Raw genomic sequence first — 15,969 nt, 5'->3', positions numbered from 1 at the left:
CATACAAAGACAACCAGGCTTATACAGCAAAACATCTCGTAAACACAGCATACAGGGTGATAGGTACATCCGATAATGGTACATAAAACTCTGGCATAAGTAACAGTAAAAAACAGTGGCCGTACTGTACCGGCTTATCAAACCCCATAGACTATAAAAATACGGAAACAACAGATAAATAAACAACAGAAAACAAGAAATGAGTCAAAAAGAAAAAACGAAGCTAAGCTGGGGAATAGGAGGGTGGATAGGAACAAAGGTGGATAGGAAGCACAGTGGCGTCTGGAACCAGCGACATATTAAACCTATAGACTGGTATAGTAGGCATCCCAAGGTTCCCATATCTGTTCAAATTTCGAAACCCTGTTTCGGAGGAGGGGAGTGAGGTACTCCATCAGCCGTATGTCTTGAATACGAGCATACAAATCCTTCATAGAGGGGGGCAGTCTGGATTTCCATTTGGTGGAGATTGGAGTATGAGCAGCCTTGGACTTGGGGAGGTCCATAAGGGGCAATCCCAGCAAGTGGTAGAGCAGGTCAAGGGGAAATCGTTGTTGAGTCACGTCCCCAATTAGTGCATTGACTCTCCCCCAATAGCCCTGAATAAGGGGACAGGACCAAAAAATATGTTCCAGAGTCCCATAATGGGACCCGCAGGGCCAGCAAGCCGGATCTACCTCCGGAAACAGGCGGTGTAACACCGCCGGCGTATGATACCAGCGGAACAAAATCTTGTAAAGATTTTTTTTATAAAGCGTACATATTGAGCTTTTATTTGCTGCTTCCCACCGCCCAAAATACTCTCCCAGGTACTCATGTATACAAATTTACCAGATACCACCCTTGCCGATTCCTGCAGAAGGCCATAAATGGAGGAAATGAGGCCCTTAGAAAATGGACCTCCAATGCAAATTCTCTCAAAAGGAGTTATTTCAGTGAATCAGGGCACAGAGTGGAGTGAAGATATGACAATTAATCCACTCGTTACATTAGATCTGCAGCAAGTTTCTATAGACAACAGGAAAATAGTTGATCACCATACTAGCCATACACAATCTTGCAATGGACAGTGCATAGGCCTATTTTGGTATGTTGCAGGATCAAAGGATCCCTGAGGAGTAGTACAAAAACTACTGATGATTTACATGGTTTTTGGGAATGATCTTTCATGATCATTTCCAGTGGCAGATGAATTAACAAGCACTTTACAAACAGCGCTGTTCAGTCCTATGGAGAAAGGAGGGGAAAGGACATGCAGGAGGAGGCACCTGCTGTGTCCTTCTCTATTGAAAAACTGCTTGGTCATTTAGTGATCACTAAACTACTAGATTTTCACCTGAAATGATCACAATTGTTCCTCTCAGGTTACAATATTCTAGCGTGTGCACATAGCTTTATTGAATCCCTCAAATTGTGAACTGAAGTGGCTGGAAGGGGAACATATGTGACCCCGATGAATGCAGATTTGGCTCAGGCAGGAGGTGAAGGAAAATTTCAGATTACTTATTATAGTAAATGGATCTGGTACTTGCTTAGACTGGCGCATGGGAGCCTTATATGTCTTTGGGAAACTTTAGTTATGGATAATTCAGTTATTTTGCTTTCTGATCATCCTCCCTTCTCCCCATGAACATTGTTTTTTCTAGTGTCGCTAGAAAAGATCACTTACCTTTCCAGAGACATAGTTTAAATTCCTGTATGTAGCCTAAAGCAGAACTAAACTAAGTGGATAAAGAAAGAAAATGTGACCAGGCAGGTTCATTATTGTAGAGGGGATAGGGAATATCTTCAATAAAAGAAACTTTGATCACCGATCTGTTTCTTTATGTACATTGACCATGCTGGGAATGAATGAACTCCTGTGCACACGCGCAAGATTTGCATCATTCCAGCCGGGCCATTCAAGATGGCCAAAGATCTAGAAGAGAATTGTCTGAAGGTGGCAGTGCCCACAATGGAGCTAGGACAGGTGAGTGTGATTAGAAATCATCATCAGACAGATACATTTATTTACTGAAGAATGAACATCACCTGTCCCATCTTCAACAAAGGACCTGTCTGCTTGAAATGTTTTAATTATTAAGTTTAGTTCTGCTTTAGGCATGACTTTTTTTTCTGTGTATTGTGCACAGTGACTAAAATTCCCTGGTGGAGAATCAATTGCTGCCATTAACTCACTTGGACCTGGAAGATTCACCAGTAGGGAATGTCAGATTTACATCTTTATCGACAGACCCCATTGTGTACATGTATGTATTTTTTTTTTCCTAAAATAAAGGGTACGTGCTCTAAATAAAGTTGTGAGAAGTCTAGAACCCATGCCAACTTTAATATTGCTGGGCCTTTTGCAAATTGCCCAGCTCAGTGTTCATTCTACAGAAGACTGAGAGCAGACAGGACAGATTGTTTTGTGACATCATTACTGGGTCCCTGTGATTCTCAGTGCAATACTAGCAGGTCATTCATGATGGGTGGGAAGTGCAAGGAGAGTGCAGTTTTTAAAAAATATTACAGCATTCAGTTCTCCTCCCAAGAGTTCTCAGTGCTCAGCAGCTCATGATAAGAGCTATGCCACATCAGAATGACTTAATGGCTGGATGCCAATCTGCATGAGTGGGCATTCCCAGGTGTTCTTTAAAAAACATCCTAGGGATCTTTAGTCTTTCCCTGATAGAAAGAACTGAGTCAGGCCATGGGCAGTATGATTGGGGAGGGAAGAGCTGAATGATGCTATTCAATCTCCAGCTAGAAAATGAGGCAGTTCCAGGATGCCACAGCTTCTAATGCACACTGTGTAAAGCTTACAGTGTGCACTGAAATCAGAGTGAACAACTTTAGTGCAGGAGATGAGCCAATGCCACTGTGCAAGGCTGTGGGTAAAGCCGTAGGACAGATGTAATTAGATCTGTTGTTAATTATAACACCTTTATTGTTAGATCTTTAGGTCACCTTGATCAGGTGAGTGCAGCCACATCAAACGAGTCATTACAAAAATATTTACTGCTTAGATTAATTTATTATTATAATTGTCACAAAGATATGCCAGTACTGCCCCACAGGCAGAATATAACATTGTAAAGTATGTAAAGTATAAGAAGATGATGACACAGGTGTCTCCTGATCATTACCAGCAAACCCAAACAACATTCTTCTGAAAGATTCTCTACCACTGTACAGCAATAAAAACCTGACAGAGATTCTGACTGTCCCTGGAATTGGGTTACTGTATATCTAAAACAAAAAATTATATATCATACCATAACCAGGTATTAGAGCTCCTGTCCTGCTGTGGGCTCTACCAGCATGTCAATAGGAGAGGATGATAATCATTTTTTGCACACAGCCAAAGCTATGTTACATTGGGCTGTGCGGTCAAAAGATTTGCACCATAGCTACATGTAAATGTGGTTGCCTGTATTGCAGGAGGTGGCCACAGACCCCTTGCTGGTGGCTATGGATATTAGTAGGTTGTGGATCCTTGCATATGTGGCGACTGTGGATTGCCTGTGGCTGAGGATATGTGGTGGTTGTGGACCCCTGCCAGTGGCTGTGGACAGGAGGTGGCCATGGACCTCTGCTGGTGGCTATGGATATGTGATGGTTGTGGACCCTTACCTTGAGTTGTGGATATTGGGTGGTTGTGGATCCCAGCAAGTGGCTCTGGACAGGAGGTGGTCACGGACCACTGCTGGTGGCTATGGATATTTGGTGGTTGTAGACCCCTGCTAGTGGCTGTGAACAGTAGGTGGCCATGGACCTCTGCCGGTGGCTATAGATATGGGGTAGTTGTGGTTCCAAGCAAGTGGCTGTGGACAGGAGGTGGTCACAGACCCCCACTGGTGGCTATTGTTATATGGTGGTTGTAGACCCCTTGCCCTAGGTTGTGGATATTGGGTGGTTGTGGACCCCAGCACGTGGCTGTGGACAGGAGGAGGCTACGGACCCTTGCTGGTGGCTATGGATAGATGGTGGTTGTGGACCTGTGCCCTAGGTTGTCGATATGTGGTGGATGCAGAAAGCACAGATCAGTAATGAAGTTTCCTAAGAAGAATGGCCAAAGAAGCCTCAGAACTCCATATCTGTATGTAAACCCTGATTAGAAGGTGGAGTGACTCTTTAATATCATACTATGAATTAGTGTAAGGTATAGAAATACCCCATGGCAAATAATTATGTACTGAAGGTTTATTTCTACTGGCCAATGATGGTTCCTACAAACCACTCCTGTATTCCCTGCTACTTATTAACGTGTATGTGAAACAAAAAACATTTTTATTTTTGTCCTGAATGGGTAAACCTTGGTAGGAGTTTTGGTCCTGTTCAGATTATTTCCCTTTACTTCCTGTCCCAAAGACAAAAGAGGAAGTAAGAAGAAATCTTTTACAAAGGAAGGGAAATCCCCTCCTAATTCATACAATATGAAATCAGGTGTTAAAAAAAGGGATTTGGGATAATGTGGGGAACCCTTCATTGCGGTCCATGACCCCACTGATATTCTGCTTACTTCCTATCCCAGTAGGGGGTAAGTAGGACAAGAAGCAATGGAACAAGTTCCCAATTGGTAGAAACACAGCAGCAAAAACCCAATTTCTAGTACAGTGGTAAAGGGTTAGAGCCTCTGTATGTTTTTTCTATCTACATATGACAGATGACGATTAGTTGGAATGCCATTGGCAAAGCATTCCCCTAATGCACAGGTGTAAAGCGCTTTCAGGGAATACAAGGAGAACATTGCTGAGTCCCTTTGGGGAATATAGCAATCTCGGGATGAAGCGTTCCAGCGTCCTCATCATGTACCCCAGCACTGACCCCCATTTTGCCCCAGTCCCTTATTTTTGTCACATGGACATATACAAGCAGAAGAATTCCCCAGGACAGGTTGGGCTTTAAAAAAAAAAACTTTAGGATTTTCCATAGTGAGCAGATGATTGGGTAGGGTGACCCCACATGTACCATGGAAGGAAGAGATGGGGGCACATTTAGGGCTGATGATGGCACCTTACCTGGTCAAATGCTGCTTCTCTCCGCCCACTCTCCTCTCCAGCTCATCCCAGGCGGGGGGTGGTTCGGCCATTGGGAATGCAGAAAGGTTGACAGTTTTGGAGACCTCCTCAAACCTGGCGGCGAAATCCTCAAAGTCAATGAAGCCATCTTGATCCACATCCAGCCTGCGGAACAGGGGGCGAACCAGTTGGGGTTGCACCCCCAGATCTGTGCATACTGCCGCAAAGTCCTCCAGCTCCACCCTCCCGGAGCCATTCACATCGCAGGCGGCGAATAGGCTCCGCAGCTGGGAAAAATCAGGGGCTGAGCCCATCACCTCCCGAGGATGGAGAGCTCAATGTCAGATGGAAGTCACCCTACTACCTGGCCAGCATAGGTGTAAGAGGATGGGGACACCGGAGGACCACTCCACCACTATGCTGTATAAAAACCTACGGCCAGATGGTGAACTCAGAGGAAGTTTATCCAAAATGTGGTCACAATTCCCTCCATGGCAGGTGTCCTATAAGCACCTTCCCCTAATAGAGGATCTCTGTGTCCCCTCCATGGTGAGCTGTGGGGTCACAATCCTTTGGAATGATCCAGCCAGGTGTGCGTCTGCTCCTACCTGCAGCTCCTGTATACCTTGCCTGTAACTCACAACACCTCTATGTCCTGGGACACAATGCAGCCTTCACTGACACCCTACAATGCCCGCCCCCTGACTGCCCATCACCGCCCCTGACCGCCCAGTCACCGCCCAATCACCGCCCCTTGACCACCCAGTCACCCCCCAATCACCGCCCCTTGTCCACAACAGACACACACTTGGCTGGCTGCAGGCTATGGTCATCATCTTAAGTGATAATGCTGGTGTGACCACATATTTTACACCACACCTCTGTCCTCCAACACATAAACTACTGCAGAGGTGTGCAGGTATGCTAAATATTGCAACATTAACCCTTTAATAGGGAACCTGGTCATGTGACTACAACTTTAACCCCTTAATAGGGTACTATATCAGGTGACTACAACATTAAACCCTTACTAAGGGACTGTGTCATGTGACTACAATAAACCCTTATTAGGGGAATATGTCATGTGACTACAACATTAACCTCTTATAGGGGGACTATCCCATATGACTATTATTAATATTTTTATTAATAACAGTATTTATATAGTGCCAACATACTACACAGCCCTGCACTACAACATAAATCCCCTATTAGGGGACTATGTGATGTAGCTAAAACATTAGCGCTTTATAAGGGACTAGATTATGTGAATACAACATTACACTTAATTAGGTGAGTATGTCATGTGACTACAACTTTAACCCTTTAATAAGGGACTATGTCATGTGACTACATTATTAACCCCTTATTTGGGGACTATAACATGTGACTACATTATTAACCCTTATTAGGGGAATATGTCATGTTACTACAACAGTAACCCCCTATTTGTGGACTATATAATGTGACTATAACATTAACCCCTTATTCAGTGAATATGTTTTGTGACTACAACATTAACCCCTTATTGGGGAATAAGTCATGTGACTACAACATTAACCCCTTATTAGGGGGCTTTATCATGTGACTACAGCATTAACCCCTTATTAGGCGAATATTTCATGTGACTACAACATTAACCCCTTATTAGGTGAACATGTCATATGACTATAACATTTAACCCTTCTTTGGGGACTATATAATGTGACTAAAACATTACCCCTTATTCGGGGACGATGTCATGTGACTTATACAAATAATATACAAATATTAACCCCTTACCATTGAACTGTCATATAATTAAAACCTTAAGATCTGAGTAGGGAACTGTCACTTGATTTCAACATTAACCCTTTATTAGGGGACTATGTCTAATCACAACCAAGGCATTATTTACAAAGTTCATAAAGTTTATGCCAAGCCCAATTTTGTTTTGTTTTGTATACAGCAGTGAAGGGTTACAACTCCATTGTTTTCTGCTGATCCCAGAAGGTTGTCACAGGAAAAGTTGTCCCCACTAGAGACTTTTACTTCAATAAATTGTTGGGTTTCCCATCGGTTTCTCTCATGAAGACTGCTAAAGATGGCAACTCTCACACCCAAAACCAAACAAAATACGAGCACCCCAGGTATGGGAAAGTAAGCGATACAGTAAGTAAACTTGCTTTTTACTTTACCCCTGGCAAGCAAGAACAAACAAACCTAAAAAAATCATTAACCCTTACAGTGCTGGGATAGTCCCACAGCAAGTGTAAGATTGATGAATGACCAATCACACACAATCACTGAGCAAGCCAATGGAAGAGAGCACAATGGGGTGCCGCTCGCTTGTCCTCCCCCCTCCCTTCTTCATAGAACAGAACAGTTCTCTATGTACAGTGTAAGTTCATTCATCTGTCAATGGAAACCATCACAAAAGATCATTTCCAGCAACAGTCATCTGACATCTATAGGGGGTTTTACAATAATGTCCAACACCTCTGGGAGTCTCATTTGGTCCCCTGCGGTGGTTCCTTCTGCCAGCTGATATGTCACAAGTGTGTCTTTAGGAAAGGGTTTGTTTTAATTTTTCCTGGAATCAATTCTGAAATCCGTTAATGTTTTATAAAAGTTTATTTCATTGTATTCCTAGAAATGATCTCTGTAGATGGGGCTATCATGGCTTGCTGTTCATGATCCAGATTAGTAATGCTGCACAATGATTGTACCTTGATGTCTCTTACAGTACAGAAGTACTATGTGCTGCAATTTTGTCAACCACCGTTCATCACTTTGGCTGAGGAAAGGACCTCAAGCGTCATCAGGATTTTCCTTTCCTCAGCCAATCAGAGAGCAGTATAGGTTTTTAATGAGGAGATTTGTCCCCATTTAACCTCTAGTGACAGGGATCACACACTGACAGGAGGATTCCCAGGGCTGCATGAATGAATCCTCCTGTAATGATTTCCTGGAACTTGCGATGGGTCCACGAAATCAGTTCGCCGAAATTTTGAGGACCCATCAGAAGTTCAAGGAAATTTTCGCGAGAATTCCAGAGGCATTCACCCTCATCTCTATCATTCAGCCACGGTTCAAGGAGCCCCTGGCAAATTCCAAAGGAGCCATAGGGTTCCACAGGACCAAGGATGAGAATGGTTGCTCTATATGAAGCATGAGCACTCTTCTCTGAGGTTATGAGATGTGTTAGGAATGTTTACTCTTCTCTCCTTGCTTTGATTGGCCTTTTATAATGACAATATCCTCAGAGTGATCTGTGTGGGTTTTGTATTTCCCACAATATGTTCACCTGAGGCTGTCTGAAGGTACTTGGGGTGGCCAATCCTTTTAGCTGAAATCAGACATATTGGAAGATGGTCATCTCATCCATGGTCATCCTTGAATACACAAACTATAGTTCTCTGGGAGGACACCCAGGAGTGTATAGATACCCCCCTTCTGCAGAATTGGATCACCTCTGTGGAGCTAGAAAAAACTTTCTGATTTATATTGGTTCTTTCTAATTAGGAGCTGGCTGTGCCTTGTGTTCACAATGCTTTCCTTGGGTGCTCTAAAAGGATTTTCTCCCAAACTGTCTATCTTTATTGTTTTTCCATCTTATTGTGATGATAAGCTCTTGCGTGCCCCTTTTATTAAGTATTTAGAGTTTTCTCTTATGAAGTCCTCCCTTCTACCAGTTAACATAGAGGCATTTATATAATGGACACATGTCACAAAACTTCATTCACTCATTGTAGAAGCAGCCACTAACTGTCCATAGAGCTGCGAAATGCGTTAGTTTACCTGACATGACTTACAAAACTAATTCCTGTTTACAGGACTGCATCTCATTTGTTCTAGAAGTTTCAAAAAGTTTTGGTCTTTTATGTGACTATTTTGTGTCCTTTCACTACTATGCTATATGTGTATTATTTTTAACATGTCATACGGTGTTTATCAATGTGCTGGTGTTTTTTTTGTTTACAGATTTTTTTATTGATGTTGATGGTAAACAATTATATATTGGGCCCGATTTAATAAAGCTTTTCAAGTCCCGTGAAGATCATGGGTAAACTTGGAATGAATCTCTTGCAGGCTGAAAACATTTGACAACTAATAGCAAATGATTTTTAAGAAATCCATTCCAGGTTTGCTGCATCACCCAAGTTCTCCATGATAGCCTATCTTCTCCAGTTTCGGAGAGCGTTAATAAGTCAGGTCCATAATAGGCCAATTTAAAGTCCCACTTTAAATTTATAACCCAAAAGTATATTTTAATTTAAACCAGTAGATTATAATTGGTTATAGGTTAGCAGTGTTCTATAACAAACAAGATAATTCATAAATGCAAGAAAAAAAATGAGACTCTTAGAAAAGTTCTGGTTGTCCCCGGGTGTTCTGTGTGGTTTGGTTTAGCAGGAATTGTCCACACTTACTGAATTTAATTTTCAACAGTTCAGCTCATTCAGCAGATAAACTATTTTAACTGGATAAAACCACATATGCAAAGGCAGTCACTGGAGAAAAGATTAGGCCGAAGTCAGATGAACTTTGATGATAAGAATGACATTATTGAGCACTTATTGAAAGGAATGTATGGCAGTCAAAATTTGTCAAAATTTTCTTTATGATGGTTGGAACTATTATTAGTATTTATAAAACCCTTAAGGATTACGCAGTGCTATACTTATGTCCTCTGTCCCTCAAAGGGTCTCACAATCTAACGTCCCTACCATAGTCATATAACACAGTCTAAGGTCAATTTGGGAGAAGCCACTTAACCTAACTGCTTGTTTTTGTAACTACTGCAATATTTTCGTTTTCAGTTGGGGCCCTTTAAAAAGCATTGACTGAATAATTGACTATAAAACCGGGCTTTTGGGTTTCATGTCTGTAAAGGTTCTTGGTTATCCATGTCATTGTATAGCTATTGCTCGCATTCACCTGGACTTATTCTTAAAATGTTTAAGATGTTTCATAGCCTTCCCAGCTGCTTTATCAGTTCTACCAGTGAAAGAAACAACTTTAATTTTGAATATCAGGCTACATTAAACATATACTGTACCTTCCATGCATTGGAACCCCAATTTAGCTCCCACCATAACTTACAAAATTTGTCTTTTACTTTTACTGTTACCAAAGCTATTTACTGGGGATCTGGTGATTGAGGATCCCTTAAAATAATCTTACGTGTTGAAAAACCTCAGCTCCAATAAACAGAGAAACATTATATGTGCATTGGTTGCCAATGGGAAGGATGCCCCCCATACATTAGTAGTCAGAATGCCACTTTTACAGACCACTAAACGTTCTCTGGTTTCATGCAGCTGGCTCTGCTAAGTGGGATTGACCGCAGAGCTATGTGGGCACCATAATATATTCCTATATATAATATAATATTTAATATATATAAAATATATAATATAGTATCGTATATTAGGAAATCAGACTGCAACACAATGGGACTTTTAAAATACAATGTAAAACTAAAATCAATCACTTTATTAAGACATATTTAAAACAGTAAAAACACAAAGTATATAGATCATGCAATGTGAAACAATCTTTTGACCAATTGTATTACATAAAATATAAGTGTTAATCAACGCCTTTCGCAAATATAGCTTCTTCAGGAGAAACTAAAGATTAAGGGATGTAGTACAAGATGCAGACCCAGTATAATTGAGGGAATCAGGCTGCCTACATATAATATGGTCCAACATGAAAGGTAATATCATGTATTTTGGGAGATGAAGGAAAAGGTTAACAGCAAATGTTCTTATTTGATAAGACTCTATCTGTACTAGTGACTGAAGAACTGGGACTATGAACAAAGAACATGGGACTATTCACTTCCAACTTTGCTCCCCAAATAAGGTGACCACTTAACTATTGATCCCATTAATAATTGGATACATTAAATAATACAATGTACATGAAGGATGTTCCTCCATCATGAGGTTCTGAATTGTGTGATTATCCATGGGGACAACATACTGACTTTATGAATGTTGGCTCCCCTAGGTAATCCAAAAGATGGGACACTGCTGTACCTTGATAACCATAAAACTGCAGTTCTGGTATAACTTATAAACAAATTAGTAAACACATTTACTTTTTACTGCTGAGCTAAAAGTATTTTAAATTTCCCTAAGTGTTAAAAAAATTCAGCCACTCAAGCCAGGTTGCCAAATTTGCCCTTTAGTCTGTAAAGTTGTATCTTTTTCTAATTTTTCATTCTGTAGTTTTGCACAGTGATCCTTTATTCATAAATTATATGCCTTTGTTTTTTCAGTGTTCTCATGATGTTGGTGTATAACCTTCCCAGATCTTTAAGGTAAAAGGCTGTCCATCACTGTCACTGTTCTTATATCACTGGTTGAATTCTGGTTGTTATGGGTTTGTTATAGGTATGTTGCGACCTCTGGTAACTGAACACAATCACAAATCTCTTTTTGCTCTCTTCATATTTATTCTCACCTTTTTTGCTCCTTTGCCACGTTCCTCGGTACACGGAACTAGAAAGATAAGGAACATTGGTTTTCTATCCTGTACTGAACATTTGGCAGAATACAAAATTGTTCTGTAAATTTAGACAAAGATCCTTTTGTGTTTCCAAGTGAAATGATTAAAATCCATTAGGCACAAGAACCAAGCTCTAAAAAACCAAAAATGATTGATACATTGTAAGAATTATCTGGTATGGTAAACAGCTAGAAAAAAAGGGTTTTTTTTATTAATAAATAATAAATTCTCAATATTCTCTTGTCTAGCCTTGACCATACCACTGGATTTTATGCTTATCTAAGGAAACCCTTTAGCTAACAATAAATTATATTATATAATGTTTGGAATTCTAGGGTTGCTTCCAATGACTGCATAATACATGGTGCAACTCATAATTATATTACCAAAAATATTAATCATAGATATTAAATGAAAGATTTTTGTTCTAGGACATCGGCTGTCAACCTTTCGGTCCACACAGACCACTAAATTTATCATTTTAAATCCCGGGGACGATTAATATGATTTTTTTTAGCAAGATAAATAGATTTGTAAAATAATGATCTTCCTAATGGTGCCTGACGAGGACTGCGGAGTCTCTGATTCATTGATCAGCTCACGGTTTAGTGAAGTATTACTATTGTTACTATTATCATTAGTTGTATTATCTTTGGTATTACTAAAGAAATACAAAATATTTGTTTGCTTTTTCTTACTCATTATGGGTTTATTTCATTAAAATCTAAGACCAAACAAGAAATGATAGCTATCAAAGTCAAACTATTTGATGCCATTAAATATAACAGTTATAGAAAATACACCGTTAAGGTCATACTTACTTAAAAGAGCATCTGGGAAATAAACAAAAAAATAAAACAGATGAGTATTGGTATTGGCAGAGCGGGGTGACTGTGGTAATGGTGGAAACAATACTGAAGCGTACGGCTCGGCAATGGTTGCCTCATACAACTTCATAGTAAACTGAAGTCGCGCTGCGCCTCCCTTGTTTTTCTGTCTAGTACAGTTTGTGAATTTAGTGCAATATAAAGGCGAAAATTGTCATTCAGAATATAGGAATGTATTACAATATTATTTTTGTTTTATTAATAATAAAACATAAAACTGCAAATAGTGTCCAAATTTTTCTGTCTACTGTCAACATTTTCTTGCCGACCACCAATTGATGAGTGCTGTACTAGGACACTCAGTCTTGCAAAAGTGATCTTAGCAGATAAAAAGGTTTAGCTGTTGACCAGATTGGAAGGTCCGCTCCTGTTTTGCCTCAGGATAAGTTGGCATCAGCATTTGCATCCTGTAAAGCCACATTCTCCCGCTTCCCTCCAATGCTTCCCTCCATGCCGTGTAACCCAGACATTCCTGTTTATAGTAAAACCTGTACCTAGTAACTATGTAAAGTTTAATTAACAGAGCATTGTTTCTATGAAAAAGAAAGAATCTCACTACTAAGCAGTTTAAATGGAATTCTACAACTGACTACTCACTTTATGAATTTATAAAACACAGCCTGCAAATTCTTCACTAGCCATTTTATTGAGCCATTTGTGTGCCCCATAATGACTTGTACTTGTAGGGACTTTAAACTTTTAGTAACTTTTTGTAAATCCCGTTAAAGCATCTTTATGAGTGAAGATAAGAGGTAGCTTTATAAATAAACACCATAAAATGTACATGTACAGTTACAGTGATACAGTGAATAATTGAGGTGGCTTTGTAAATCTAAGCAGGTATAGTTGTTTAGTATGAGAGCATTATGGGGATCAAAGTATGGCTGGCTTGTGTCTGGGGTACAAAGAAAAACAATATGCATAGGATTTATTGCTTACTATAGGTCCAAACTTTTAAGAAGATGCATATTCAAATGGGCAAAAAAAGTTTATGCTCAATGATTTTTGATAAAAAGGAAATATTTTACCTGGAATACCCCAAAGCCAAATAATACCCATAGTAGGCCCTTTACGCATGATTATCACAGGATAGCATTTATGTTGGGTACAACTTCCTCACAGGAAAAGAATTTATCAACAATATCTACACAAGGTTATTCCTGGAGCTGAAAGTCCAGGAAGAGTATGATGAGCTAGATACAGGTCTTTGGAAGTTTTCTGCAAGGTGTAAGCCATATTTATAGTGATCATTACTATCACAAGTGGGGTTCCTCCATCTTTAGAAGAGCATTTGGAAATGGCATACATACTCCGCATGTTCTTGTACATCCAGCACATTTGTGTACAAGCTCATACCTCGATACAACTTTAGCATGCCCAATGCATGAATTCACAATAGTTAACGATAAATCCAGGCAGATGAATGTCCGGGGGAGGGGAGAGGCAGAAGCAGTAGTACCTCTTCTGAGCTTTAACAAGAAAATATAGTCTTGTAGGCAGTTTGCATCTTCTGGAACCATACCAGTATAGAAAATTCAAATATGGAGGCTTCTTCTGTGCTTGTTGCAATCCTTTTGCTGTTTCACCCCTTTAGTGATTAGGCTCCATTTAGTAAAGGTGTTTGGATGAGAATCTTCCAAATTATTCTAGGTTCGAGTTCTTCCTTATAAGTGGCTGGTTGACTCTCTCGTGGCTAGGAATATTCCCTGTTTCTAGATTTGTTAACCATTTAGGAGAATTCGAAAATGGGGGAGCCCTTTTTGAGATAATGTTCTGTGGGACCTCACAGCCCTGGGCTTTATCTCTGGATTGTTTTAAAAAGAAATAATCACAGACAGTGGCTTGGGACATGGGACATTGGAGTTGAAAAACCTATGCAAGGTTGCTACAGAGCACAATAGCCTACTAGAGAATGGGGACTATCAATAGAGGCTCAGTCACTCCAATGGGAGCCTCTCAAGGCAAATTAAGCAGGAAAGTTGAGTCTTCAACATAGTCAAGAGGCTTTGCCAGGGGGGATGTTTAGGGAAAGATTCTTACATATTAGAAGCCACACTGGATTGGAGCTGTATTATTCTAAGGACACTCTGCACCAATGTTGGTGTCAACAGTGGGCCCTTGTGCAGAACTGACATGCGGCTTCTGTGGGTGCCCTCACTATATCCGCCCCTGCTTTTCACCCCTTTCCCCTCTTTCCTGTCATTGGTGTTAAATTTAAATAAAACCCCAGGACTAAATGAAGAAGTGTGTTGTAGTGCTTGTTTGTGTCCCACCTGAAAAGGGAACCTGTAAAAAATTCAGCAGGAGTGTGTTACACCTATCAATGTCAACTAAAGAAATGGGGTGAATCTGCTGCTGTGCAATGGGCTCTATAATGCTTTAATGCAGAAATCAAGTTCTATCAGAGACAACATAACTGATAAAAACATAGCATTAGTAGTCTTGCCTGACATACATAATTGCCCATTGAACCCCCAGTGTTAAAACTGACAAATAACACCTGACATATGACATATGTTAAATTATATATATTTAACATATGTCAGGTCCGCTGAATCCAGAAATGACATCAGTTTCATTGAATTGGCTCTAGAGTTTGTGATACAGGAATCAGAATAGATGATTTTACCAACAACAAATGTTAACACAGCATATTATTATCAATCTTTATTTACACTGATGTTTTGCATTTTATATTTTAAATGTAGCATTATTTTTGTGAAACTTTCATTTGCCTTCTTTTTATTCATACATTTTTTTTACAAAAATATAAGTTCTTCAAGAAGAAGTTGGGTAAATGACACTATTGTATTTTGCTTCATTTGTGGTGAATATTCTCAGCAAGAAACATTACAGAATTTGTGAAACAAGCATAACTTGCATATTTAGGTATTAAACTACACTCCCTGATATTCCACATTCCACATGGAGGATATACTGGGTTTGGAGTGTAATCCAGGAATTAGTGGAAGTGAATATGAAGGAACTGTTTCATTAAATAATACGTGATCTAACAAGTAATACGTGACCCAAGTCTGTCAAAACAAGAATCTGAACTTTTAGTATCCAGGCTAAAAGAAAAGAACCGTTTGAGGCCAGAAGTTAAAAAAACGAATTATAGGACAGGAGAGGTGACACCATATTTCAGTGAAGATGGAGACTTTGTGTACTGTTGTAATATCCCTGGACTACTAGCCCATATTGGTGTACCAGAATACGGAGCAGAAGAGTGGCGGCTTTTCATTAACAGGTCCATTCGAAGTTTGAAATCTGTTTCATTGCATGGCAACTGCTATGCATCAATTCCAATTGGTCACTCAGCAAAACTTAAAGCATATGAAAATATCAAAATGGTTTTACAAAAGCTCTGCCCTCATGAACACCAATGGTCCATATGTGTTGATTTAAAAAACGGTGAACTTCCTACTTAGACAGCAAAGTGGATACACAAAGTACCCATGTTTCATCTGCTTTTGGGATAGTAGAGCAAAGCAGGATCACTGGGAAAAAGTGACATGGCCTCCAAGGGAAAACATGAAAAAAGGTGCAGCGAACATCATTACTGAGCCAATGATTGA

General features: G+C 39.9%; 1 protein-coding gene across 1 annotated transcript in view; it reads right to left on the bottom strand.

The window, feature by feature from the left end:
• Window positions 1–5,630, bottom strand: part of LOC140324692 (ras and EF-hand domain-containing protein-like) — a gene marked incomplete in the record, with an annotated part of 35,575 nt that extends 29,945 nt beyond the window's left edge. Inside the window, 1 exon segment of the mRNA XM_072402767.1 lies at window positions 5,004–5,630. Within this exon segment, the coding sequence (XP_072258868.1) occupies window positions 5,004–5,317 (314 nt within the window).
• Window positions 5,631–15,969: the final 10,339 nt, after the last annotated feature.

The sequence above is a fragment of the Pyxicephalus adspersus genome, chromosome 2 (genome assembly GCF_032062135.1).
Source record: "Pyxicephalus adspersus chromosome 2, UCB_Pads_2.0, whole genome shotgun sequence".
Classification (NCBI taxonomy): Eukaryota; Metazoa; Chordata; class Amphibia; order Anura; family Pyxicephalidae; genus Pyxicephalus; species Pyxicephalus adspersus.
This window is presented reverse-complemented; position numbering and strand designations above follow the sequence as displayed.